At 42.8% G+C, this 27,404-nt stretch overlaps 1 protein-coding gene across 1 annotated transcript in view; it reads right to left on the bottom strand.

Annotated features, from left to right (window-relative positions):
- The window catches only part of FAM184B (family with sequence similarity 184 member B), a 137,280-nt gene extending 122,819 nt beyond the window's left edge, over positions 1-14,461 (bottom strand). Inside the window, exon 1 of the mRNA XM_045771315.2 lies at positions 13,637-14,461. Coding sequence (XP_045627271.2) covers positions 13,637-13,783 — 147 coding nt within the window. The 5' untranslated portion in view covers positions 13,784-14,461. The remainder of the gene's footprint in view (positions 1-13,636) is intronic.
- Between the last annotated feature and the right edge of the window lie 12,943 nt (positions 14,462-27,404).

Raw genomic sequence — 27,404 nt, 5'->3', positions numbered from 1 at the left:
TTCGAGCTGTACTACAAAGCTGTGATCACAAAGACAGCATGATACTGGCACAAAAACAGACACATAGACCAATGGAACAGAATAGAGAGCCCAGAAATGGACCCTCGGCTCTTTGGGCAACTAATATTTGATAAAGCAGGAAAAAACATCCGGTGGGAAAAAGACAGTCTCTTCAATAAACGGTGCTGGGAAAATTGGACAGCTACATGCAAAAGAATGAAACTTGACCACTATCTCACACCATACACAAAAATAAACTCCAAATGGATGAAAGACCTCGATGTGAGACAGGAATCCATCAAAATTCTAGAGGAGAACATAGGCAGCAACCTCTACGACATCGGCCAAAGCAACCTTTTTCATGATACATCCCCAAAGGCAAGAGAAACAAAAGATAAAATGAATTTATGGGACTTCATCAAGATTAAAAGTTTCTGCACAGCCAAGGAAACAGAAAAACTAAGAGGCAGCCCACGGAATGGGAGAATATATTTGCAAATGACACTACAGATAAAGGACTGGTATCTGAGATCTACAAAGAACTTCTCAAACTCAATACACGAGAAACAAATAAACAAATCATAAAATGGGCAGAAGATATGAACAGACACTTTTCCAATGAAGACATACAAATGGCTAACAGACACATGAAAAAATGTTCAAAATCATTAGCCATCAAGGAAATTCAAATCAAAACCACACTGAGATACCACCTTACACCAGTTAGAATGGCAAAAATAGACAAGGCAAGAAACAACAATTGTTGGAGAGGATGTGGAGAAAGGGGATCCCTCCTACATTGTTGGTGGGAATGCAAGTTGGTACAGCCACTCTGGAAAACAGTGTGGAGGTCCTTAAAAAGTTAAAAATTGAGCTACCCTATGATCCAGCCATTGCACTACTGGGTGTTTACCCCAAAGACACAGACGTAGTAAAGAGAAGGGCCATATGCACCCCAATGTTCATAGCAGCAATGTCCACAATAGCTAAATCGTGGAAGGAGCCAAGATGCCCTTCAACAGATGACTGGATTAAGAAGTTGTGGTCCATATATACAATGGAATATTACTCAGCTATCAGAAAGAACGAGTTCTCAACATTTGCTACAACATGGACGGCACTGGAGGAGATAATGCTAAGTGAAATAAGTCAAGCAGAGAAAGACAACTATCATATGATTTCTCTCATCTATGGAACATAAGAACTAGGATGATCAGTAGGGGAAGAAAGGGATAAAGAAAGGGGGGGTAATCAGAAGGGGGAATGAAACATGAGAGACTATGGACTATGAGAAACAAACTGAGGGATACAGAGGGGAGGGGGGTGGGGGAATGGGATAGACCGGTGATGGGTAGTAAGGAGGGCACGTATTGCATGGTGCACTGCGTGTTATACACAACTAATGAATCATCGAGCCTTACATCGAAAACCGGGGATGTACTGTATGGTGACTAACATAATAAAATAAAAAATCATTATAAAAAAAAACTAATAATAATAAAACCATTCTGCCAAAATAAAAATAAAAATAAAAATAAAAATAAAAAAATAAAAAACAGCAAGAGAACTTTATTCTCTCACAGGCTGGAGGTCAGAAGTTCAAAGTCAAGGTGCCTGCAGGCCTCACTCCCTCCTGAAGCTCATGGAGCGAAACATCTATCCTTGGCCTCTTCCAGCTTCTGGTGGCTCCACTGGTCCAAGCTCTGCCTCCGTCTTCACATGGCCTTCACCTCTTCACCTCTCATCTTGAGATGCTTAACTCAACCTGCAAAGACCCCTTTTCCTAATGAGGTACAATTTACAGGTTCCAGGGATTTGATATCTATCAGGGGACCATTTTTGTGTGTGTCTATCACAGCTACAAACTAGAGAAGACAGCGTCTGCCAGGTACACAATTAGCACGAAGCAGTCAAACACTGAGTGGCAGTTTCTTGGGCCTGCTTTTTAACCAAATGAGAGCCTGGAGTTCAAGGGGCAAAGTTATTATGGTAGCTGTTCAGGGTTCAGCAGGCAGGGGCATTGCTTTTTAGGAAGATTTTACCACCATTCTGCTTCAAAGGACTGAGGAAAAAACTATTGAGGATGATGACATCAATGATTTGCAAGTAGGTGTCTGCTCCCTGTTCTGAAGGTTCTGCAGCTAAGAAAAAGGTGCTCTCAGGAGACCAGGGACAAGACAGGCAGAACCACTGGTGTGCCACTGGTTCTACTGGATCCCTGAGCTCTGAGAAAGTTGCTTCTTTCTCTGATGCCTTCAGCAACCTATGAGCGTTTTCTAGTTGCGTCCCCTTACTCTGAAGGATCAGAATAGGTCCATTCAAACAGGTCCATTAAGCAGTCAGAATGTGAACTAACCACCTGGGCCTCTGATTATGTCACTGTAGTTTAAAAGTAATTGCAGCTGCCCCCCTCCCCACCCTTATCTGCAGGGGATACATCCCGAGACCCCCAGATAGTACCGAACCCACATGTATGTACTGTATGTTTTTTCTCTACATACATACCTATGATAATGCTTAATTTATAAATTAGGCATAGTAAGAGATTAACAGCAAGAACTACTAATAAAATAGAACAATTTTAGTGCTATACTGTAATGAAAGTTATGTGAATGTGGTCTCTCTCTCTCAGAATATCTTACTGTACTCACCCTTCTTCTTGTGATGATGTGAGCTGATAATGTCTGTGTGAGGAAATGAAGTGAGGGGAATGAGGTAGGCATTGTGACGTACATATCCCAATACATCAGGAGATCGTAGGCATTGTGACGTACATATCCCAATACATCAGGAGATCGTACGCATTGTGACGTACATATCCCAATACATCAGGAGATCGTCTGCTTCTGGACCATAGTGGACCCCAGGTAACTGAAACCGTGGAGAAAGGGGGACTACTGTACACCATTGTCTCTGCAGCTATGAGTGTTGTTCCCATGGAAATGTTCCAGTATTCGGAATATAGTGGGAAGAGAGTTGTAATAAACACCTTTAAAAATGGCAAGCTCTGGGGGCGCCTGGGTGGCACAGTGGTTAAGCGTCTGCCTTCGGCTCAGGGCGTGATCCCGGCGATCTGGGATCGAGCCCCACATCAGGCTCCTCCGCTATGAGCCTGCTTCTTCCTCTCCCACTCCCCCTGCTTGTGTTCCCTCTCTCGCTGGCTGTCTCTATCTCTGTCGAATAAATAAATAAAAATCTTTAAAAAAAAATGGCAAGCTCTGGGAGGTGCCTGGGTGGTTCAGTCAGTCAAGCTTCTGATGATTTTGGCTCAAGTCGTGATCTCAAGTTCGTGAGGTACAGGAGAGAACAAAGTGGACGGAAATCCTTGCCCTCAAGGAACTTCCTCTGGGGAGAAGAGAAAGCAATAAACAGCGAGAAGGAAAAATGATGATAGCAGATAGAGCTGAGGGGACCTCGGAGACGGGCCAGGCACTAGCATCGACCAGGTGGACAGGGTGGCCCGGTCTGAAGAGATATCTTAGCAGATGGTCAGCCAAGCCAGGATCAGGCAGAAGAAACCACAGAACCACGACGCTGAGCGCACAAGCTGGGCACATCTGAAGGCCCCAAAGAAGGCTGGTGTGGGCTAGGAGGTGATGCTGAGACATGGACAGCGGCCAGCTCAGGTGACCACGACAGAGAAACCACTGGTGGGTTTTAAACAGAAGAACGACACGTTCTGGTTTATCTTTTCAAAGCTCATTCTTGCCCCCTTGTGAGGCGGCAAGGGTGCCACTAGGCCCCTCAGGAGGTCCCCCAGCAGGGGCTGGGGCTGAGGGAGAGATGGAAATGGGGAACAGAGCTGGGCTGATTCGTTATTTGTTTACATGGTGAAGTCACCAGGACTTGCTTCAGAACTGCATTCAAGCAGGAGGAAGATAGGGTTCATTTGTTTGGTTTGGTTTGATTTTGTCTGTTTGTTTTAATTTAGCGGCTTTATCAAGATACGACTTTTACACCATACAATTTGCCCAGTTAAAGTATAAGTCAGTGGCTTTAAGTACGTTCACAGTCATGTAACCATCACTGCAACTGACTTTAGAATATTTTCTTTACCCTAAAGAAGAAATCCTGCATCCCTTAGCCACTACCTGCCCTTCACCTTGTACTCTGTACCATATTGCATTTATCCATTGTTCAGTTGATGGACATTTAGCTAATTTCCATTTGGGAGTCATAATGAATAATGCTGCTCTGAAAACCGTATACGAGTTTTTTTTGTTTTTTTTTTAAAGATTTTATTTTATTTATTTGACAGAGAGAGAGAGACAGCCAGCGAGAGAGGGAACACAAGCAGGGGGAGTGGGAGAGGAAGAAGCAGGCTCCCAGCGCAGGAGCCTGACATGGGGCTCGATCCCAGAATGCCAGGATCACGCCCTGAGCAGAAGGCAGACGCTTAACGACTGCGCCACCCAGGCGCCCCTGAAAACCGTATATGAGTTTTTGTGTGGGTGTATGTTTTAATTTCTCTTGAGGACTCTGGAATTGCTGGTTCATATGATAACTCCGTTTAGCGGAGGAACTGCCAGACTGTTTTCCAGAGCGGCTGCCATGTTGTGTGTTCCCACCAACAGTGTGTGAGGGTGTGATTCAGTGTTAAGGCCACTCGGGCTGCTGTGTGGAAGAAGGGGTGATGCAGACATCAGAATGCTCATGCCAAAGTGAAAGTAGGGTTCAAAGACATCCAACTGAAGGTGTACCTCATACTGTTTTATGGCAAAAAGATTTTTGTGAGGCAGCCATCTCTACACCACAAATCACATCATTAAATGGAAAGATTCCAACGGAGAGAACTTGTTGAAACAGATCTGCAGTTTTCCAATCTCGAATCCTAAAGCAAACTGGTATGGAACGGCTTGAACATCTGTCCCCAAACAAGCTCCGACAAGCAGGAGGGTATTTTCAGAGAAGCTGCAGGAGTCAGTGGGTGCAATAAAACTTCCACACCTTGAAGCCATGAAAACACAGGGCTCAAGTGGCAGCCTGTTCCCAAGGGCTCCTGTGCTAACAGGCATCACTCCTACTGCCCTGGGACACTGCCTCTCCAACCCGGAGAAGGGCTGGCTTTGTTCCCACTGCTGGTTTTGACAACTGGGCAAGAGTCCTGTCCTTCTGCTGTTCTTCCAGTTCAGAAAGGGAAGGGAATCCGGTATCTACCAAGCTCACGATATGACCAGCCCTGGGTGAGACGCTCCATGTTAAGTTAGTGAAACCTCTTCTGTCAAATCACCAAGGAAGAAAGATCTATTTTTTTGTGATCAGAGATGAGGAAAGTTGTCCCCTTTGAATTGGAAGGTCAGAAAAGGCCTCTCTAAAGAGATGGTCTTTTAGCTGATACCAGCCATGTAAGGATCGGGAGGAAGAACATTCCAAGGTAAACTCCAAAATCATTCATTAGCTCTCCAGGTGTCTTCATGTTTATTCTCATTTAATTTTCATTTATATTTACCAGTATAAATAAGAGTAAAAAGTATCCCTCTAGAAATAATTCAAGTTTAAATTGATTGAAAAGATAACTTTGAGTTGAAATTAGAATTGTTTTGGGGCACCTGGTTGACTCAGTCAGTTCAGCTCAGGTCCTGATACCGGGGTCCTGAGATGGAGCCCCATGTCTGGCACCTTGCTCAGCGGGGAGTTTGCTTCTCCCTCTCCCTCTAACCCTCCTCCCCGCTCACACTCTCTCTCTCCAATGAATAAATAAAAAATATTTTTAAAAAGAAATTATAATTGTTTTTCCTTAATCTTTCTGATTATACTCAGGACTTATTCCCACAATATCACCCACTCTATCCTTACCGATATCCACTATTTCCCCCACACATCACTATCACTGTCTCTGCTAACATGTCTTAGTAGACGTTGGACCAGAGGGAGGTCATGTAAAAATTGATGGCATGGCAGACAGAGTAGAATGTGTGCTTCTATGCGCAGATCACTCCATGAGGAAAAGGGGAGGATGAGGAAAAGAGCTCTGCCCAATCCCCCTGCTCTCAGCCTCACAAATTGGACAAACCTTTCTCCTTCCATGGGAAAAAGTAGTAAATATGATTGGGAGAGGTTATGGAAACATAAGGATGACCAGGCAAGAAATATCACCCCCCCACACACACCCCCAACACTGGGTTCTGGATGTCCTGGTTCTGTCAATACGTACTAATGTAACATTGGGCAAGAATGCTGGCCCTCTCCTGGGTCTTGGATTTTTCCTCTTTCCATTAGAGATGGTGCTTCCCTCCTTGCTATGCAGAACTGCTGTGCACACAAAGGATGAGTAAGCATGTCAAAGCCTTTGCAAAGAACACAAACACTATAAAGAAGAATGAAATCTTGCCATTTGCAACAACACAGATGGATCTAGAGGGTACAATGCTAAGTGAAATAAGACAGAGAAAGACAAATACCCTATGATTTCACTCATATGCAGAATCTAAGAAACAAAACAAATGAACAAACAAACAATACAGAAAGACTCATAAATACAGAGAACAAACTGGTAGTTGCTAGAGAGGAAGAGAGTTGGGGAGATGGGTGAAAGAGGTGAAGGAGATTAAGAGGTACGAACTTCCAGTTATAAAATAGATAAGTCAACGGGAGCCTGGGTGGTGCAGTCGGTTAAGAGCCTGACTCTTGGTTCTGGCTCAGGTTGTGATCTCAGGGTCGTGACATTGAGCCCCACGTCAGGCTCCTCGTTCAGTGGGGACTCTGTTTGAGATTCTCTCCCTCTGATCCTCTTCTCTCCACCATTCTCTCTCTCTCTGTCTCTCTGTCTCTCTCTCAAATAAATTAAATCTTAAAATAGATAAATCAAGGGGATGAAAGTATAGCATAGGGAATGTAGTCTTCTAATAATGTATCATGCAGTGATTACTGTTTTGAGCTTTGTGCCATGTATGGAACTGCTGAATCACTATGTTGTACACCTGATTCTAATACAATACTGTGTCTCAACTATACTTAATAAAATCAATCAATCAATAAATAAATAATAAAAAGGGAGTGAGGAACTAATATAAAGCTTTAAAGCTCAAAAAGAAAAGATTACAAATCCAAAAAAATCATAAAGTATTACTAATATGTGGGAGTTGCCTTGATTGCAAGGTCTTCCAAGAGATTGGCCCAGATCCTTTCTGAAGGGTGACTGAGAGGGTCCTGTCGGGTTATTCTACTCCTTACATTTTTAGCTTGGCAGCTTCTGGCACCTGACAGGACAGCTCTTTGGATCCTGGGCACTTTTCCTCTGATCGGGAGATGAGATGGAGTGCCACGTGGACGCGGTTACCACGCTTGTGGTCCCAGTTCCTGAGAGTCAGCCTTCAGTTCGAGAGATGCCTCATGGAGAGGGAAAGCACACGTTCCCATTCACTTTCTTGTTCTAACATAAAGCTTGTATTTGGGGCAAGACATTCTATCTCTCCTTGAAAGTTGGAACTGGGGAATCCCTGTGTGAGAGGGATGCTAAGCCTTCTGGGTATGAGGATGCGGAGAGCCCTGCCAAAAAAAGAATCAGCTGGAGATTGCTGGGACAGGGCAAACAGCAGAGGCTGGCCTGACAGGCCCAGGGTTAGTGCTGCGTGAACCTGCCTGATGCTTTCAAGACCAAAAGCTTCCTTTGGGGCGCCTGGGTGGCTCAGTCGTTAAGTGTCTGCCTTCGGCTCAGGGCGTGATCCTGGCATTCTAGGATCGAGCCCCACATCAGGCTCCTCCTCTGGGAGCCTGCTTCTTCCTCTCCCGCTCCCCCTGCTTGTGTTCCCTCTCTCTCTGGCTGTCTCTGTCAAATAAATAAAATAAAATCTTTAAAAAAACAAAAACAAACAAAAAGAAAGACCAAAAGCTTCCCGAAGGCTTTAGTGGGGAAGGATTTGGAATCTCTGATGGCCCAAATGACTCCTCTGTGCCCACTTTACTGTGTAAATCTTCAAGTGCTCTGAAAAAGTCTCTTTCTTTCTTTCTTTCTTTCTTTCTTTCTTTCTTTCTTTCTTTCTTTCTTTCTTTTTCTTCCTTCCTTCCTTCCTTCCTTCCTTCCTTCCTTCCTTCCTTCCTTCCTTTTATAGATTTTATTTATTTATTTGACAGACAGAGACAGCCAGCAAGAGAGGGAACACAAGCAGGGGGAGTGGGAGAGGGAGAAGCAGGCTCCCTGCAGAGCAGGGAGCCTGATGCGGGGCTTGATCCCAGGACTCTGGGATCACGCCCTGAGCAGAAGGCAGACGCTTAACAACTGAGCCACCCAGGCACCCCTGAAAAAGTGTTTCTTGACCCTGAGCAGACATCAAGAGTTCTTGGGCGGCTGTGAGGAAACAGCAATGCCTGTCACCTCTCTCTCCTCTCCTTCACAGATGGGGCCTGGGTCCTTGTATGCATGTGTTTATTTTTAATTTTTTATTTGGAAACGATTTCAAGCTTAGGAAAACACTTCCAGGAAAAGAACAGCACAAAGAACATCCCCATGCCCTTCACTGAGACTCGTCTGTGCCTCACATTTGTCTTATTTGTTCCATCATTTGCTCTCTTTCTGAATTTTATTTATTTTTATTTATAAAAATAAAGTGCTTTGAGAGTAAGACATCATACTTATGTCCTTAAAAGAAGACTTATTTTGGGGTGCCTGGATAGTGCAGCTAAGTGCCCAACTCTTGATTTCGGCTCAGGTCACGATCTCAGGGTTGTGGGCTCTGTGCTCAGGGAGGTGTCTGCTTGAGATTCTCTCCCTCTCCCTCTGCCCAACCCACACCACCACCACCCCCCGCACATGCATGTGCATGTACTCTCTCTCTCAAATGATAAATAAATCTTTTTTTTAAAAAACTAAGACCTATTTCAATGTTCATTACTTCAGAATAAGGACATGTTGCATAGCCACATAGTATATTTTCAATTCCAGCAAACTTAACATTGACATACACGCTTTTAATTTCTCTACCATCGTATTCCAGTTTGTCAATAGACTTGACTGTCTCCTTGCAGCATTTTTCGCTCCAGTAGAGATTCCAGTCTAGGACCCTTCTTGTTACTCTCTCACTGGTGTATTGTTAACAGCTCCCCAGGTGATGTTAATGTGCACCCTGGACTCTGAACCATCGTGTGAATGCCTATTTACTACCCTAACACATACTGAGTGTCTACCAGGTGCAAAGTATTGTGAATAAATTAGAGTTTATGATTTTTAAGGGACACACTATATACAAATCAACTATGATATCAGATGGATAAATATCATGAAATAAATGTTAACCAAATCTGTGGGAGGAAACTTGAAATTTAACAAGCTTACTGAGAGTTTACCATGTGCCAGGCATTGTACAAATTTCTGGAAAAACAGATGTAAGAAAAAAATAATGAATGCATAATTAATAATTAATTAATACATGGTTAATTTCAAAAGTGAGGTTTTCCAAAGGCTTTTCTTGGGGGAAGTGAGACTTAATAGATAAGTAGGACTCAACTTTTAGAGACGGAGACATTTCAGGTGAGTAAACATCCAGAGAAAAATGAAGGGAAGTGAGTGAACCATGGAGTGAGCAAAGAAATGTATTCCACTGTAACTCGAGAACTGGGAGCATGGGGTTGGATTGGGTTTTCCTGGAAAAGTAGGCTGAACAATGTAAGATGATACAGTCACTTTGGAAAACAGTTTGGCAGTTTCTTCAGAAGTTAAAGATAAATATATCATACAATCCAGGGGTGCCTGGGTGGCTCAGTGGGTTAAGCACCTGCCTTCGGCTCAGGTCATGATCCCAGGGTCTGGGATGGAGCTCTGTGTCAGGCTCTCTGCTCATCGGGGAGTCTGCTTCTCCCTCTGCCCCAGAGAGGGCACGTTTTCTCTCTCTCAAATAAATAAAATCTTTTAAAAAAATAACATTCAATCCAACAATTCAATTCTGTGATGAAAATGTATGTCCACACAAAGACTTGCATAGGAATGTAATGTTTGTAGCAACATTATTTATGATAGCTCCAAAGTGGAAATGACCCAAATGTCTGCCACAGGAGGGCATCTCCATCAATGGGATACTACTGAGCAATGAAAAGGAATGAATGACTGACATATGCTACAACATGTACGAACCTCAGAAACATTCTGCTAAGATTTAGCAACTAAATGAAAAGCACCAGATGGAAATACCATATATCATATCATTTCATTGAGTTGAAGGGTCTGGAAAAGACAGATTTATAGAGACAGAAACTAGACTAATTGTCGCCTGGTGTTGAGGTGGGAATGCAGACTGGTGACAAATGGGTACTTAGGAAAGGTTTCTTTGGGGTGATGGAAATGTCCTAAAACTGGATTATGGTTATAGTGTAATAACTCTGAACATTTACTAAAAAATGCTGAATCATACACTAAAATAGATGAATTTTATAATATGTAAATTGTACTTCAATAAAATTATAAAAATTAAGTTATTAAAATCAGAAAGGAGATAAATCTTAGAAATGAAAAATATAATTAGTGAAATTCTAAAACTTAATTGACTTAAGACTTAAGGCGGAGAAAAGCTCTGGACTGGACAACTTATGCAGAGGACTGGCAAACAGAAGGATTGGATTAAGGAATTCACCAGGATGCAATACAGAGGCAAAAAAAAAATTTTTTTTTAATCACATTTCAGGATATAGAGATGAAGAGCCTTCCTCACTGACCTAATGGCAGTTCCAGAAAAGAGAATCAGTCCTCAACAAAAGTACCCTAACATCTAGAAAGTTCTGGAGAAACTGCTGAACACCAAAATAAAACAAACACAAATCTTAAATTCTATCAAGAGAAAGGCAGACTGACCAGAAAGGAATGAAACTTAGTCTGGCAGGGGAATTTTTACCAACAACAACCAGTGCCAGAAAACAATGGAGTACCTTCATCACTGTGCTTTGGGAAAATAACTGTTCGCTAGAATTTTATATCAAAATAAATTATCACCCAACACTGAGGGCAAAATAACAACAGTTTCACATATACAAAGAATTCCCTCCCCCACCGAGATCCCAACAGAAAAGATTACTAAGAAATGAACTTCAGCTAGAAGAAAAGTGAACCCAAAGAGGAGGCTTTGCATTCAAGAAAAAAGAGTGAGAGGTGGTGAAATGTCAGTGAATTTAATTAATGCTTGATTATAAAAATGATTTTTAAATTTAAAAAAGTCAAATTCTCTAGACAACAATGGCAAGATGGGAAAGGAGAGGGCTGTTAAATGGGTAAAGTATAAAAAAATATTTTGCAGGAATGGGGTGCCTGGGTGGCTCAGAGGGTTGAGTGTCCAACCCTTGATCTTGTATCAGGTCATGATCTCAGGGTCTTGATCTCGGAGTCCCGAGATCAAGCCCCAGGTGGAGCCCCAGGCTCAGTGGGGAGTCTGCTTGAGTCTCTCCCTCCACCCCTCCACCCTCCCCTGCTTGCTCTCTCTCTCTCTACAATAAGTAAATAAATCTTAAAAGAAAATCTTTTGCAGGAAGAAAGAACTACACGATGACTTTGTTAGAAAAAAATATAGTCAAGTCCATATGTTGAAAAATAAAAGACAATTCTGAGAAGAATAGAAATAAAGCCTAACACCCTCAAACCAGCAGTGGAAAATGAGGGAATATAGATCATTTTACTAATCCAACAGAAGGTAGGGATGGAGAAAAAGGAAGAATGAAAAAGGATGGCGTGTGAAAAACATAAAACATGATGGAGGAATAAGCCTAAATATATTAGTAATCACAATCAACGCACAGCGATTAAATTCACCTGTCAGAAATACAACTAAAATAAAACTTACAGAAAGATACACTCTAAAGAGATGGAAAATATGTGACACATAAACATTAGCCAAAAGAAAGGTAGCATATCGATATCAATATTAAAATGTCTAATTGAAGCAATTAGCATAAAACTGTAAAGAGAGACACTACGTAATAAGAATCCATTATGATTTCTAATGCAGAATATCCTTTGAGAAACACTGCCTACTGTGCACTAGGGATCATGCTGCTGTCTCCACTGCTGTTATCTTCAGTGCTTGGCACGTAATAGGTGTGCCATAAATACTACCCAGCGGAATGCTTACCACATTGTATTGAAATGATCTGTTCATGTGTTTGTTATACACAGGGGTAGGGACTGTGTCTTAGTCAGTTTTATGCCATCAATATTCAGCACAGCACCTGGCACACAGTAGGCCCTCCATAAATTCAAACTGAATTCAAGGTTCATCTCTTCCATAAAATCTCCCCTAACTGTTCCTGCCCATAATCTTACCCTTAGTTTCCACTTCTATAGAACTCATAGTTTGAAATACCCAACTTAGCAATTGATTATATAGTAGTGTCTTTGAGTTTTCTTTCCATATTTCAAACCTTATGTCTCCAAAAACATTTTAGGTTCCTTAAAGATAGAGATGTCTTATACTGTGCCTAGCACCTTGAATCAATATTTTTTAGAGGTTGATGTCACATTTAGATAAATGTAGACTAGATCAGTGGTGCCAGCCACACATGCCAAGGCCTCAAGGGGTATCTCCATTCCCTTTTTTTCTATCCTTGACTAAACAGATCACTGGAGACAGGCTCATATGCAAAGAATGTGGAGAAGTTGATGGGAGGGGCAGGAGAAGGCAGCTAGCATCCAATTCCAAGTCTCTGTGCTCTCTCTTCCTTCTGGCAAAATAGAGAGGAAAATGCCTGTGAACCTACAAAGAAATGGGTGTGGGGAGGTGGGAGGAAGATAGGGAAGAGAGCATGTCCCTATACTACTGGACAGAATCTAGACCTGACCCTTCCACTAGCAGGCATGATATCAGGAGTTTCTTAGGAGATCAAAAGGAAACCCCAAGGCAAACAGCTATATTCTCCCACTGGGACTTTGTAGGAGAGGGATTTTGTTTCCATCTACACACAAGGCACAGGGGGGAACCTACAACAAGAACTCCTAATAAGGAAGCTGCAGAGGGCTAACCAAGGGCAGGGTGGCTTCTTCTTGGTGGTCTTCATGGGGTCCTGGAGAGGTTCAATCCCATCCCTGGGAGGAAGTAGGGAGATGGTCTGGCTGACCTCCCAAGGTCTTTTGTAATCCAATAATTAATGTGGGAATCGTGCTCGTCCCCATTTATGCTCTTACGCACATCTGCACCCAGTTTGATAGTAAGTCCCCTGGGCTGCCTTCCAGGTTTAGTCCGGTGCCAGGCAAGCTGCTGGCACTCAACAAATGGCTCAAATATTTGTTGAAGGAAGGAATAAATTAATCAAGTGTTTAAATAGAGCCCACATGACCTCCCCAGCTGTAAAGTACAGCGATGAATAAAATCACAACATTCCAGACACGATCATTTGAGCAGAGCTGGCAAAGGAAAACGCGCGCGCGCACTCCCCCACACACTCACACCAGCACTAATTCAACTAGGTTTCCCACCTTGGGAGCACAGACCACCTGCTCAGCACGCAGTCGGTAGGAGTTTCCCTGGCAAGGATCCTCTCTCTCCAGAGAGGTGTTTCCAGAAGGTCAAGTTACCAAGATTTAGGACCGCTTCTCTTACCGGTTGGCCTCCCACACAAAGTTTCTGCCCGGATTTAGCCTGGGCCTCCCCTGGGCGGGTCTGCCCTCCCCCAACCTGGGGCCCCCAGGGCGCGCAGCTCGCCGGCCCGCAGCGCCTCACCTTACCTTGGTGAGCTGGGCGATCTTCTTGCACATTTTCACGTGCATCTCGGGATCCCAGTCCATTCTCCAGTCGGCGCCACCGCGGTCATCAGCTTTGGAGCCCTGGCAAGTCCCGGACGCGTGAATTTTGCTGTTGAGGACAGAAGCCATGGCTATAACGCGTCCAACACTCAAGGGTTCTCGCTGCCCGCGGTGTGCACGTGCGTGCGCGCGCGAGCGTGTGAGCTTTCTCCGGAGCGGTGGCACTGCAGTCCCGCCGCCCGCACCGCCGCGCGGCGCCTGCCGCCCCGAGGTGTTGGCCTTTCGGCCGTCCGCGAGCCCACCCTCCCTGCTCCGGCCCTCGCTCGCTGGCTCGTCCGCTTTGCGGGCACCCGCGCCCTGCAGCGAGACGCCGAGGAGCCGCACGTGCCGCTCGCGACCCGCGCGCCGCTCTCCCGCCGGTGCGGGTTTCGCCTGCAACAGTGGCGCTTCCGCGACTAGGAGCCGCCGGCCTTGGAGAGGTTTGCGCTGGCCCCGCGCCGCGCTCTTGGACACGTGGGTGGCTCCCGGCTCCGGACTCAGCAGCGACTGCCCCCGCCCGTGGTGGGCATCCCAAGCCAAGGAAGAATTAGAGCCGGCCTCACCCTCGGGCCGCTGGGGCGCACGGTCTGGGAAGGGGCCCTTGGCAGTGTTCTCCGGGGCGAACGGGTGGCGAGGGCCAGGGCACCTTGACCAGCACACTCAGCCGGAGGCTCAGGAGCCTCGGAGCTCGGCGCTGAAGGCAGAGATGGGGGGCGGGAGGTCTTGAGAGGGAAAGGGAGGTAAGAGCAAATCGCGGGGACGCGACGAGGTACCGGGACCCAGGCGCACAATGTGGGCCCCATTCGGGGCTGCGGGTAGCAGCCCCCCTTCCCCCATCTTGGGGAGGAGCCCGGACGTTGCGGGAGGATTGCCAGAGATCACCGAACAAAGGGAAGGAGCCAAAGGGGCGGCCGAGGAGCTGGTGACAGATATCTGGGACGCGAAAGAGCGGAACGCGTAGTACCAGAAGCAGTAGGAGCGCAGAGGAAAAGTCATCAGAGGGGTAGAAAGGATGGTAGCAGGTGTGGGAAGGAGGAGGCAAAGAGAAATGGAGTAGTTGACTAACAGATGGAGCTGAGAGTCTCAGTAAACCGAGCTCAACGAAAGGGAAGTGACTCATCCATAGCTACACTCTTGGCCACTGGCCAAACAGAGCCAGAATCCTGTCATCAGGGTGACGAGCTTGTGCCTTTTTAGTTTGCTGGTTGAGTGGAGGAGTTAGCGACCAAATTTCTTTGTGGCTTGCTTTCTCTGGGTTCAAACAGTGGGCTTTGGGGAAAGTGACAAGACCCTGATCAGATTGTCCTAAGGCGTGAACCATAGAATCGACATAACAAGCAATTTTCATGCTTAAGATACTTCATTTTACGGACTGCTTTATATCAAGAGTTTCAGTCATCTTGATAAAGCAGGCAAGCTCCGAAGGGTTTCAGAAACCACAATCCCATCCCTCTACATTGCAGGTAACAATACCCTTTTTAATAGATAAGAAAATAGACCCAGAACATTTGTACCAAGCCAGGCAATTGCAAGTAGCCCAGTTGTATCTGAAACCAAGATATTCCCATTCCAAATTTCTTATTCTAGCCCCAGTATACTACTCTGGGTAGGAACAGCCAAGCTGGGTTTTTGGTTCGTAGTACATCATCTTAGGTTCCCTCTCCTAGACAACATCACAGTTTCCTGCCCTCAGGATCTCTGCCAGGAGGTTGATATCGATTCTTGGCCCTATGCTAGACTCCCTGGTTCAAAACACTTGGGAGTTGAGAGTCCAAGAACCCACATTTTAAACAAGCTCCCTTTAGAGTAGTTTCTGCAGGGTCTTATTACACATTAAATTTTATAGGAATTCACTGTGTAAACTAGAGGGAAATTAGCCTTTTTAGTCCAAAACTTTACCAAAAGTTGTTCACCATTTTGGGAAAATCACATCATCAATGGCCACGTGGCTTATGCTATTTGGTTGCCAATACAACACACTTGTATTGTATTTGACACATTCATGGTAAGTCTACCCAGATGTGCAAGCCTCTGAATACTACATTATGTCATAAGGTTAATCATATCAGATCATTTATATATTGAAATACACATTTAATTATAATTTTCTTTATCTTACTTTCAAGATATATACTGATTCTTAAAAATGTGTGTACTCATATAAAAAATTATCTCTGTATTTCAGTATAGTAACATGAACATTATTTTTTAAAAAGGTGACATCGGGTCTGAATAGGATTGAGAATCACTTCTGTAGATGATGATATACACACTAAAGTTTGGTAAGACTGCGATCTAATCCCAAGTTTTACTTATTTAAATATGATCTTATTAGGTCTAAGGGCCAAAATATTTTCCAGCGGGATATCTTATACTTTCAACTTTTTAATGGAAGCCTCGGAAAACCCCAGATTCCCTTATCAGGCTTTGTCGGACCACAACTGCTAAGTCAGGAAGATATTATAAGCTGACCTGTCTTGGAAAGAGTTCTCTGCAGCTGCTGAGATTTCCTAGCACTATGATTAGTAGGTCTTTTCACACTATCAGGAATGAAATAGAGGGCAGAAGGGAATTAAGCACTGTATCAAATATGGGGTGTGTGTGGGGGGAGCATTTATTACACCACTAATATGATCTTGGCATTGTGCTATGCTCTTTGCACACGTTCTTACTTCCTCTAAGGTACTTATTATCATTGTCGTTCTACAGACTAGGAAATTGAAGCTAAGGGAGGCTAAGCACCTGATTTTATACAGCTAGTAATGGATCTGACTTTGAAGGCTCTTCTTCCCAGAGCACGATGCGGGTAACCTGAAATTCTTAAAAGCCATAATTGATGTGTTCTTTCTGTAGATTATAAAAATGTAAGCCTCTTATAGCATTCCTCTCCTAAAAAACTCACCTGTAACAAGACAAAATACAAGAAGCAAGCAAAAAATTACCCCCAATCCTACATGTAGAGAAAACTACCATTAATATTTTAGAGAAGATTCTTTTAGACATCCTATTTGTACAGATCTAGAAGTTGTTATGTACATAAATGCATTTTTAAAACTGTAAATGGAATGTTGTACGTCGTGTTTTTGAACCCTAGTCACTCAATATAAAATAGACATCTTTTCCCTCTTTGGTCAATAAAGATATACATTCCCATTTTAAACAACCAGTATCCCATTATATACAAAATAACATATTTATCCTATCCCCTGTTAAAATTTTTTTTTTATATTTTAAGCAAAATGTTTCATATGTTTGCTATGCGTATTTTCTGTCTTTTGGGGGGGGCAGTGAGAAAGAGAGAGAATCTTAAGCAGACTCCATACTCAGCGCGAAGCCCAACGCCAGGGCCTGAGCTGAAACCAAGAGTCAGACCCTCAACCAACTGAGCCACCCAGGTGCCAGAGAATATTCTTTTCTGTTCTAAAGGACAGAAAAAACACAAGGGACATATGAAACTCATGTGTTAAGTGTAATGGGAAAACAAATAGCTTATGAGATAGAATTGTTAAGATGTGTTAAGTACAGAAAACATACTGTAAGACATGATAAAGGTAGAATGGAATATATGTAGAAAGGATGGAACAGACAAAGTGTTACTAACGGAAAATAATGGAAAGGTCACGTTGTAAGTTAAGATGATACCACCTTCGGGCCAATAGCTACATTATCCCCCCAAATGCTGTTCGTTGTTGACACGTATCCTGGCTCCATGTATGTTCTGCCCCAGAAAAACATAAAAAGCATGGCTCTCAGCAGACCTCTAACCAGGCATACTTGCCCTGCACATTCCTGATAGAAGCATGTATTGGCTTTAGGCACCCCTCTATCTCTGAGCCCCCTTTCCAATTTCAGCTGTGGTCCTCATAACCGCACTGTCAGAAATGAGGGTCGATGCAGCAGACAGGATATACACACTGTGTAACACAGGATTCGGGTAATATGATCCTCCCAGCTCCCTGGCACCTTATCTTAAATGTCTTAAGCGTCACTATCTATTGAAAAGTGATTCATTAAACCATGTGATTTTGAGCGTCTTAATTTGGGCTGTGGAGTTTCTTGACCATGACATACGGGATAGCCTGTCTGATAGTATATTTGGATGTTACCACTGCACCAAGATAACTTCCTACATGACATCATACGTGAATCTTTGCACACATGTGCAAGTATTTCCATAGGAATAAATCCTAATAAACCAGTTTCAGTAAGTCAGCAAATTTTTAAATGTTAATGATATATTTTGTTATACCATTCTCTTGAAGTTATTCCAATTTACACGCTCATTAATAGGACACAAAAATGCATGTTTTCCCATACCCTTGCCAAAACCAGCAGCTACTGATCTTCAAATACCTTCCATTTTAATAGGTGAAGAGTGTCTCCCCTTACGCACCATTTGTGTGAATATTAGTAGGGCTGTTGGAACACCTTTCCAGAAACTGATCAGTTGCTGGAATTAAACCTTTCTTTTTTTTCATTGTTTTCTCCAGGCTCTCTTCCTAGTGTTGAAATAACTTTCTAGGCCCAAGACAGAGTGCTTACAGTGCCACATCAGCAACCTGAAACTTCAGATTTCTTTGGTGTCCTTGTTAATGCTTTGCCTGACCAGAAACATAGCATATCCAGTCAGCCAATCCTCAAATGCCAAGCCAATTCTGGGCTCTGTACTTATTCCCTCTTCCTCCTCACTCCAAACAAGGTTGACCATGTGGCCCCAGCCAATCATATATTTTCTATTTTTCTCTTCCTTGTTTAAAAAAAAAAAAAAGATTTATTTATTTATTTGAGAGAGAGGGTACATGGGGGAAGGGGCAGAGGGAGAGAGAGAGAGAATCTTAGGCAGACTCAGCACTGCGCCCACGCCAGGCTCCATCCCTGAGATCACAACCTAAGCCAAAACCAAGAATCGGTCGCTTAACTGACTGTGCCACCCAGGTGCCCCCCTTCTTGTTCTTTATTCTTTTTTTTTTTTTTTAAGATTTTATTTATTTATTCGACAGAGATAGAGACAGCCAGTGAGAGAGGGAACACAAGCAGGGGGAGTGGGAGAGGAAGAAGCAGGCGCCCAGCGGAGGAGCCTGATGTGGGGCTCGATCCCAGAACACCGGGATCACGCCCTGAGCTGAAGGCAGACGCTTAATGACTGAGCCACCCAGGCGCCCCTATTCTTTATTCTTTATCCTTATAAAAGCTTCTTGCCTTCTACCCCTTTTGTAGTCTCTGAACAGAGAGACTGTCCACTTCATGAAGTATTGAAGTTTTGTATTATCTAATTGTCTTTAATAATTTTCAACACATATTACAAGATCTTTCCTTGTAGGGGCTTTTCGCACTGGGCCTATGAGATATATTGCAAATGTTTCACCCAGTTAATGATTCATTTTAGCTTTCTTATGCTTGTAAAAGGAGATTTCCAAGGTAAAGCAAGCAAGCTTAGCTACGAGAGTCTCTTTTTAAAATAGGGTTGGGAGGGAGCACCTGGGTGGCTCAGTCTGGTACACAACCTACTCTTTTTTTTTTTTTTTTTAGATTTTATTTATTTGACAGAGAGAGAGAGCATGCGCGCACAAGCCAGGGGAGCAGCAGGCAGAGGGTGAGGGAGAAGTAGGCTCCCTGCTGAGCAGGGGGATCATGACCTGAGCCAAAGACATATGCTTAACCGACTGAATCACCCTGGCGCCCCACATCTGACTCTTGATTTTGGCTCAGGTCATGATCTCAGGGTCATGAGACCGAGCCCCAAGTTGGGCTCCACGCTGTGTGTGGAACCTGTTGAAGATTCTCTCTCTCCCTCTCCCTTTGCCCCTCCCCCCTGCTAAAGCGTGCACTCTATCTCAAAATAAAAATAAAAATAAAAATAAAAATAGAGTTGGGAAGCCATAGGGTAGGAGGAATTTATGCATGTCCTTGACTTAGAAACTGTGACCTTTTCAGCTAGCTGCAAGCCCTCAGCCTGGACTTGACTTCCTCCTCACCATGACACCTGATTCATCTGCACTCCTCACTTCCAAAGGAGTCAGTGTGTTTAGCAAATTTCAATCCCTCCTTTTCATATTAACCCAACCAATCCCAGTTACCCTAATTCCAATCCCTCTTCTGCATAGAGGACCTTAATGGGAACTACACACACAGCTTTTTGCCTATATAACTCTGCTCTCTGTCTTCCTTGGAACACAATTCAGGTTTCTATCTGAATCTGTGTCTCCCAAATTGCAATTCTAATTGCCCAGATAACCATCTGTTTGTTTAAATCTTCAGTGAATTCTTTTCTTGGTTGACATGCTCTATAAATATTTTCAACTTTTATGTAGGCAAATCTATCGATCTTTTCTATCGTATGTTCTGAGTTTTGCATCATGCTTAGAAAGGCTTTTCCCATCTATTAGTTTCTCCTAGCACTTCTGGGTTTTATTTCTTTTCTCTCTTTCTTTCTGGTTACAAATTTGATCTAGCTGGGAGTTATGTTGATATATGGAGTGAGGTTGGAATACAAACCTGTTTTTCCAGATGGCTAGGCATTTGTCTCAACAGCTATTGAATAATTTATCTTTACCACACTGATAACCTAAGAGCTGCCTTAGGTGATCTCTTTAGTAGAAATTTACTAATCTTTTAGCCTTTGCTTAGTCAGAGGTTTTTTTTTTTTCCTTATCAGGTAAGTAGCATGGGTAACTTGATTGTCATTACTACTAATATACTTCTACTCATCAAAAACCAAGATCACATTCTTGACTGTTTATTTCACTTAACCTCTTTACATAGAAGGCAATTTTCCCTACTCTGCCTTATTCCTACTGTTACAAAGAAAACCACAGCCTCAAAATGCCATCACTTAGGTCAAGTCACCAAACTAGGGTTAAATGTCTAATGTTAATTGTGGCTTCAAGCTTCCCCACAAATGTCTTAACTGGTCAGTCAGGAATTTTCCGGTAAGAACTAATAAGGTAATCTGTCACAGAGGAAGATGAGGTAATCTGCATGAAGATACCCCCTGCTAAATGCCCCCAAAGGGAAAGTGACCTTGCCTGGAAGAACCCTTTCTTTCTTTTGCTGATAACTTCCTTGCCTCACCCTCCTTCCTGTAAAAACCTTCCACGTTGGGGCGCCTGGGTGGCACAGCGGTTAAGCATCTGCCTTCGGCTCAGGGCGTGATCCTGGCGTTCTGGGATCGAGCCCCACATCGGGCTCCTCCGCCGTGAGCCTGCTTCTTCCTCTCCCACTCCCCTGCTGTGTTCCCTCTCTAGCTGGCTGTCTCTATCTCTGTCGAATAAATAAATAAAATCTTAAAAAAAAAAAAAAAAACCTTCCACGTTGTACTACAACTCCTTGGACCTCCCCTCTACTTACTTGGCAGGATACTGCCCGACTCACGAATTGCTTAATAAAGCCAATCAGACCTTCAAATTACTTGGTTCATTTTTTTTTTTTTTAACACTACTCATCTTTCAGACTAGTCTGCAAGTTCCTAAAATATGTGCTCAAGGCTCTGCATTTCTGGGTAGCACCTGTATCATATTTTTAAAAGCTGAAGTTCTCTGTCAAAGATCCCCTCCTTTTTGAGGGAAGAACGCAAGACATGAGCACAGAGCTTAAATTGGCATTATGCCTTTATTGTAACCCTCACACACATGAACTAGTACCAGCGTTTCATTAAAGGTAGTTAAGAGGCTGTTTTCAGGCAACAAGCTTGAGCAATGGACATCTGAGTCAGGCAAAAGGACCCACAGTGACCACCAAGCTGAATGCAGACAGGCTCCTTCAAGGACCCACCTTGAAATAGCCATAGGCCCTAACTGACCAATTACAACCGGGCACAGTAACCAAAAAAGGGAAATTTCCCTACGTTCCCATGCTGCCTCACTCTGCCCTTACAACTGTAGCCCCTCACCACCGCCTTGTGGCACACAGCCTATGATTTGCTGTCCTGCCTGCTGCCCCCTTGCAGTGCATTCAATAAGCTTTTATCTCTTTTGTTCTGCCTCAGGTGTATTCTTTCAAAGGCCTCCCCCTCTATCCGATTGGGAGGTCCCACAGGTAGCCGGGATCAGGTCTTCCATCTCCTCTCCACAGGAGGATGATAAAGACAAAACCCCTTGTCACAAAATGACAACACTTGCACTGAGATTACAGTATCTCAACATAACACCACGGGACATGACATGTTGGACTAAAATGGCTTGTGACAATATTAGAGACGGATTATATTGCTGCAGGGTTATGGAGCACAAGGGTCAAGAAAGAATTCTTGAGACATTGTAATGTGCAATTTAGTAAGTTTATTTAAGTAAGTAGCATGGGGACTGGACCCCTGGGCAAAAGAGCTACACTTATGCTGTATGAAGCTGGTGGTTATAGGCCTAGTGCTCAAGGGGGGATGTGCAGGGACTGTTAGATTTTAAATGACTTCTTCAAATTTCTACTCGTAAAACTACTTTTGAAAGATTTCTCTGGTGCTTACCATTCAGCTCAATAGCAACTATTGGTGAGATATACAGGCGGTCATGAGACCCTTTAAGAATGACCAGCACCTCTTTGATCCTGATCAGATTATACAGGCTATAGGTCAGCCTTCTGGGCTCAAGGTGGACATTTTTCTGCTTCTATTTCTCACCAATATTAATATTAATATGAACACCAGGAGTTCTACATGGTTCTGGAAACAGCTTGTGGGAAATGAGTCTAGGAACTCTAGCATTGGTAATCTTTTTTTTCATCTTCCTACCTTAAAATTGTGTTACTGGTAACAAAGGTGTGAAACACAGGGATAAAAGAAGACTTGAGTACAGGAGCTAAGAGCTGTTCCTGGCAAAGTAGTCTTTTCAATACCCGAAACAGTTAACAACCAAGTTGTAAAGTACATCTAACTTTGCCTTAGGGAAAACAGGTAGGAAGTGACTCTGGCAGTGCAACACTGTTACCTTTATGGTCTTTTTCTGGAGTTCAGAGAGGATTAAACAATAGAACTCTCCCAAAAAAAGAATGGAACTGATGCTTTCTTTTTAATTCTCTTGATTATACAGCAGTAGAATGCAAGTGTTTTTTACTGAGTTAAGTATTGGTAATATGGCTGACCTACTATGGTTGAATATTTCAATGTAGCCATTTTTCAATTCCCTGTTTGGAACTGATCACTTTGCCTCTGCAATATAAACCCAAGTACTGTCCAGAGTATTTACATGGATTTAGAACTTTCTTTTTCTTTTTTTTTCAAGTAAGCTCTACGCCCCATTGGGGCTTGAACTCAGGATCCTGAGGTCAAGAGTTGCATGGTCTATTGACTGAGTCAGCCAGGCCCCCCTAGAGGAAGAACTTCTTAAATTCTGGTTAACATATAAATTATCATGAACTTGATGAAAATGAGCATTTCAGACTCCCCATATCAGAAATCTTGAATTAGGAGGTATGAATAAGGCATTTAAACCACCATTTCAGGGATGCTGTTCTGAATGCTACCAGGACCCACTTTGAAAATTGCTTTAATGGCTCTAACAAACCTTGTCAGTTCCCTCTTGCTTTATGTCCTTCTTGTCCTCTCTATTTCAGTCCGGTCAGCTGTCAGGTTTTAGCTCAGATCACACTTCTGAGGCAGTCCTGACCTGACTATTCCAGCCAGAGATGCTCTCTCTGAGCTCCCATGGCAATCAGTATACAAGGGACATCTCCAAACTCTGACCAAGCAATCCGTCAGCAGGAACTTTTTGAGCATGCGTTCCCAATAATGTACTTCTTAACCTACGAATCAGTATTGTACTGTACTGATATTTTACATACACTATAAAATATACACAGAAGTTAACAGATGAATTAAAGAAAACAGGGGTGCCTGGGTGGCTCAGTCGGTTAAGCATCTGCCTTCGGATCAGGTCATATGGGATCGAGTCCCACCCACATCTGGATCCTTGCTAAGCAGGGAGCCTGCTTCTCCCTCTGCCTGATGCTTCCCCTGCTTGTGCTCTCTTTCTCTCTGATAGATAAATAAATAAGTAAATAAATAAAATCTTCAAAAAAAAAAAAACCCCAAGTGTATACACGTGAAAAATCATAAAGTACGCTCAAGATTATTTTTTGTATTTTACTGTAGGTAGGTTATCCCTTACTTAAAAAAAAAAAGGCAGATAGACAAATTGACCTCGCATGGTTTACTCAATAGATTTGATTAAAGAGAAAACACATATCACCACACATAATCATTTGCAATTAAATAAAATTTTATTTGATTATATAATAATAATATAAACAAATTATGGGGAAAATCCTCAATCAAAACTCAGAAAAAAAACCCTAAAGCATTATATGGGAATATATTATGGAGCTGTCACTGGATTTAACTATCTCTTGATAGCAAAAACAGTCTGGAAGATGGGAAACAGTATGAAATTTCAAAATGTTATTTTTAAACTGGGTAATTCCTTATGCTTTTGAATCAAGAGAGGCTAAAATTTAAATGAAAATGCTGTTGACAATACTGCCATAGACTATGCATCATTTCTGCAAATAAGAAAATTTTGAGATGTGCCTGAGCAAGGGACAAAGCTCCTTTTACAAAAAGAGTTATAATTTTTTTCCCTGACAAAGCCTTCTGCGCACACGTCCTACTGGAGCATCCAACGCAACTGTAGAGAATGGCACCTGAAGAAGCGATCTAATCACTGACATGACTATAATCTTACTATATTTTTAATGTCAAACTTCTAAAATCTGACTACTAAAATTATAATAAACTAACTAATGAAATGGAATAAAATTGAAATAAAATGTGAGATTTATAGTCCATCATCCAAAAATGTGTATTTCGTGTACTTCTAAATTGCCTCATTTTAACATTAACCTAGTATCGCATGTACTTATCCTTTTGGTTTTCCCTAATGTTTCAACATTTCTCACTCCTTTCCGCATTTTCCATGTACTCACTTTGTTCCCAGTTTCCTAGAGACCTACTTCCTGAGACCCCCATCCTACTTACTTGACATGGTAGCCATCCCAGCACTTTCCTTCATTGCATTTCTTCGTGAGGTCTTCTGTTTTCAGGATCCCAAGCCTTCTTATTTAGATTTACTCCTTTGTTTTGATGAAGCACTTACTCCAGGAGCCTCCTAAGAAAGGGTACATGGTAAGATGAAATTTTGAGACTATGCAAGTCTAAACTTAATTTTAGCCCCATACTTGGATTGTTGGGGTACAGAATTCTATATTGGAAATAATTTTTCCTCTTATATTTGAAGGCCTTGCTTTCATAGTCTTCCTTCAACCCGTGTTGCTACCAAGAAATCTAAATACCAGGGGCACCTGGGTGGCTCAGTCAATTAATCACCTTCGGCTGCCTTCCGCTCAGGTCATGATCCCAGGGTTCTGGGATTGGGCCCTGCATGGTGCTCCCTGCTCAGTGGGGGAGTCTGCTTCTCCCTCTGCCTCTCCCCCTGCTTGTGCCCTCTCTCAAATAAATAAATAAAATCTTAAAAAAAGAAATCTAAATACCATTGTGAAAACATTTTTTTAAAAAAGATTTGAGAAACAGTGAGTGAGCAGGGGGAGGAGCAGAGGAAAAGGGAGAGAGAGAATCCTTAAGCAGACTCCCCACTGAGCCCAGAGCCCAGAGTGGGGCTTGATCCCAGGACCTTGAGATCATGACCTGAGCTAAAATCCAGAGTTGGATGCTTATCCAATCGAGCCACCCAGGCACCCGGTGAAGGTATCTTTTATGTAACTCTCGTTTCATCCCCTTTGGAAATTTTTAGGATCTTCTGTAATCCTGGAACCCTGGAATATCATGATATGCTTTTCTGTGTTTAATTCATTGTGCTGGGCACTCAGTGGATCCTTTTCACTCATGTGACTCATGTCCTACGTTTGGGGGAAATGTTCTTTAATTTTGTTATGTCTTTTCACTTCCTTTCTCTGTTCTCATTTTGGAGCTCTTACTAATCAGATGTATCCCATTCTGATCTCCTAATTTTCTTTTTTGTTCTTTCCTATTTTCCATCTCTTTTTGTCCTACTTACTGGAATTTTCTTCAGCTTCTCTTCCAACACAACTACTGAATGTTTAATTCAAGCTCCATTTTTCCAATATTTTTATTTTCTGATGGTTCACTTTTTCTAGCATCCCGTTCTTACTCTGTGGATGCAGTATACGCTCCTGTTTCTGACAGTATGATAGCTTCTTTGCGGAGTTTTATGTTCCTTGCATTATTTCCAGGTTTTTGTTCATTTTGGTTCTTTTGTTTTGGTCTTCATGTTTCACTGAAGTTATCCTCAAATGTCTATTGATCCTTGGCTATCAGTTTATCATGATTATAAGAGATTGGAAGCCATGTACAAGTGGGCAGGCCTTGTGGACTCTGGGTTTCATTGTAAAAAATAATCCAGTGGCAAGTTGTTTTTATATTTGTTCATCTCTCTGGGTGGGGTGGGGTGGGGTGGGCAGGGCTGGGTAGATTCTATAGCTGGGTGGGGAAGGGGACTGAAGGCTCATGTTCAGAATACTGACATTCTATCTCCTGTTTTCAGTTTAACACCTCACTACCACCACTACTCTCCCCCAAGTCCCAGTTCTAATCTGTTTGGTTCAATTCACCCAGAGAATAAGCCTCCCATCTTTGGCTAGAAAGAGAGATAAGTAACCTGCTTCAAATCTTTGCTGGGGGGGAGGGGTTCTGGAGGGAAAAGATAAGCATTCCAAATGTATGGATCTTTTCTGTAATGCAGAATGGTTGCCAGAACTGTGCTACCTATCAAGGTTTTTTGTTTTTTTTTTTTAAAGTAATACTTAATCTTTCCCTTCGTGGTAAAGCAAAGTGAGAAATTAACTGCTACTGCTTAAGATTTAGCAGTTAACCCAAACGGAACACAGACAAGCACAAACCTGAACTACCTGTTATTGTGACAGCATTTTTAAAAATGTGTCTGTAAATGTTTTAATGGTTATGTGATTATTTTAGCCAAATAAAATGTGTCTTCTATAAAATTCTCATACCAGCAATTGGCCTTCCCTTCCACCTCACACCTCTAATCTTGGGTCAGCTATGTGTTGGCCTCCCCCTCCCTCCACCCGCATCAAGTACTTGGAAGTAAGTAAGCAACACGTAATGGGAAGAACCAGACTGCGCTCCATGAACAACTCCATGACTACAACCCAATTGATCAATGCTACTAACACATTTATAGGACAGACAGATTTAAAAAAATTGATTAAATGTGAATTTCACATAAATAATAATTTTTTTCTGGTACATTTCCTTGTTTATCAGAAATCCAAATTTATTTGGGCATCCTCTATTTTTATTTGCTAAATCAGTAACCCGACACATTTAAAGAAACAGTGTGTAGAAAACATAAGACCAACATAAACAAGCTGAGTTGCAAGAGAGAAAGTGGCATCTGGACCAAAGCATTCAAGTCTACATTACTACGAGGCAGGTAGCTAGGGATCGACACCATATAACCCACTTTGTGATAAATTCCCATGGAATGCATTGGTTGGGGCCAACATTAATGCTTGCAATTATATAGAATTTAGTTCTCTACGTGTTGGCCCCTTGTGTCACCAGAGCTGTGCCCCTGTACAGAATCAAGTCTTTCTGGTTGTTCAGGGTGCAATCAGAAGCCAATCATTGGGACTTCTTTCATGAAAACTGGCCATACCCTTGGGCCATTCCAAATGTTTGGGTGCCTCCCAAAGGAAGTTGTCCCTTCCAGACTATTGCCTAGTTAAA

Source organism: Ursus americanus, chromosome 8 (genome assembly GCF_024610735.1).
Source record: "Ursus americanus isolate L20-20 chromosome 8, mUrsAme1.1.p, whole genome shotgun sequence".
Classification (NCBI taxonomy): Eukaryota; Metazoa; Chordata; class Mammalia; order Carnivora; family Ursidae; genus Ursus; species Ursus americanus.
The sequence above is the reverse complement of the archived record's forward strand: the minus strand, read 5'-3'. Positions and strand labels throughout refer to the sequence as shown.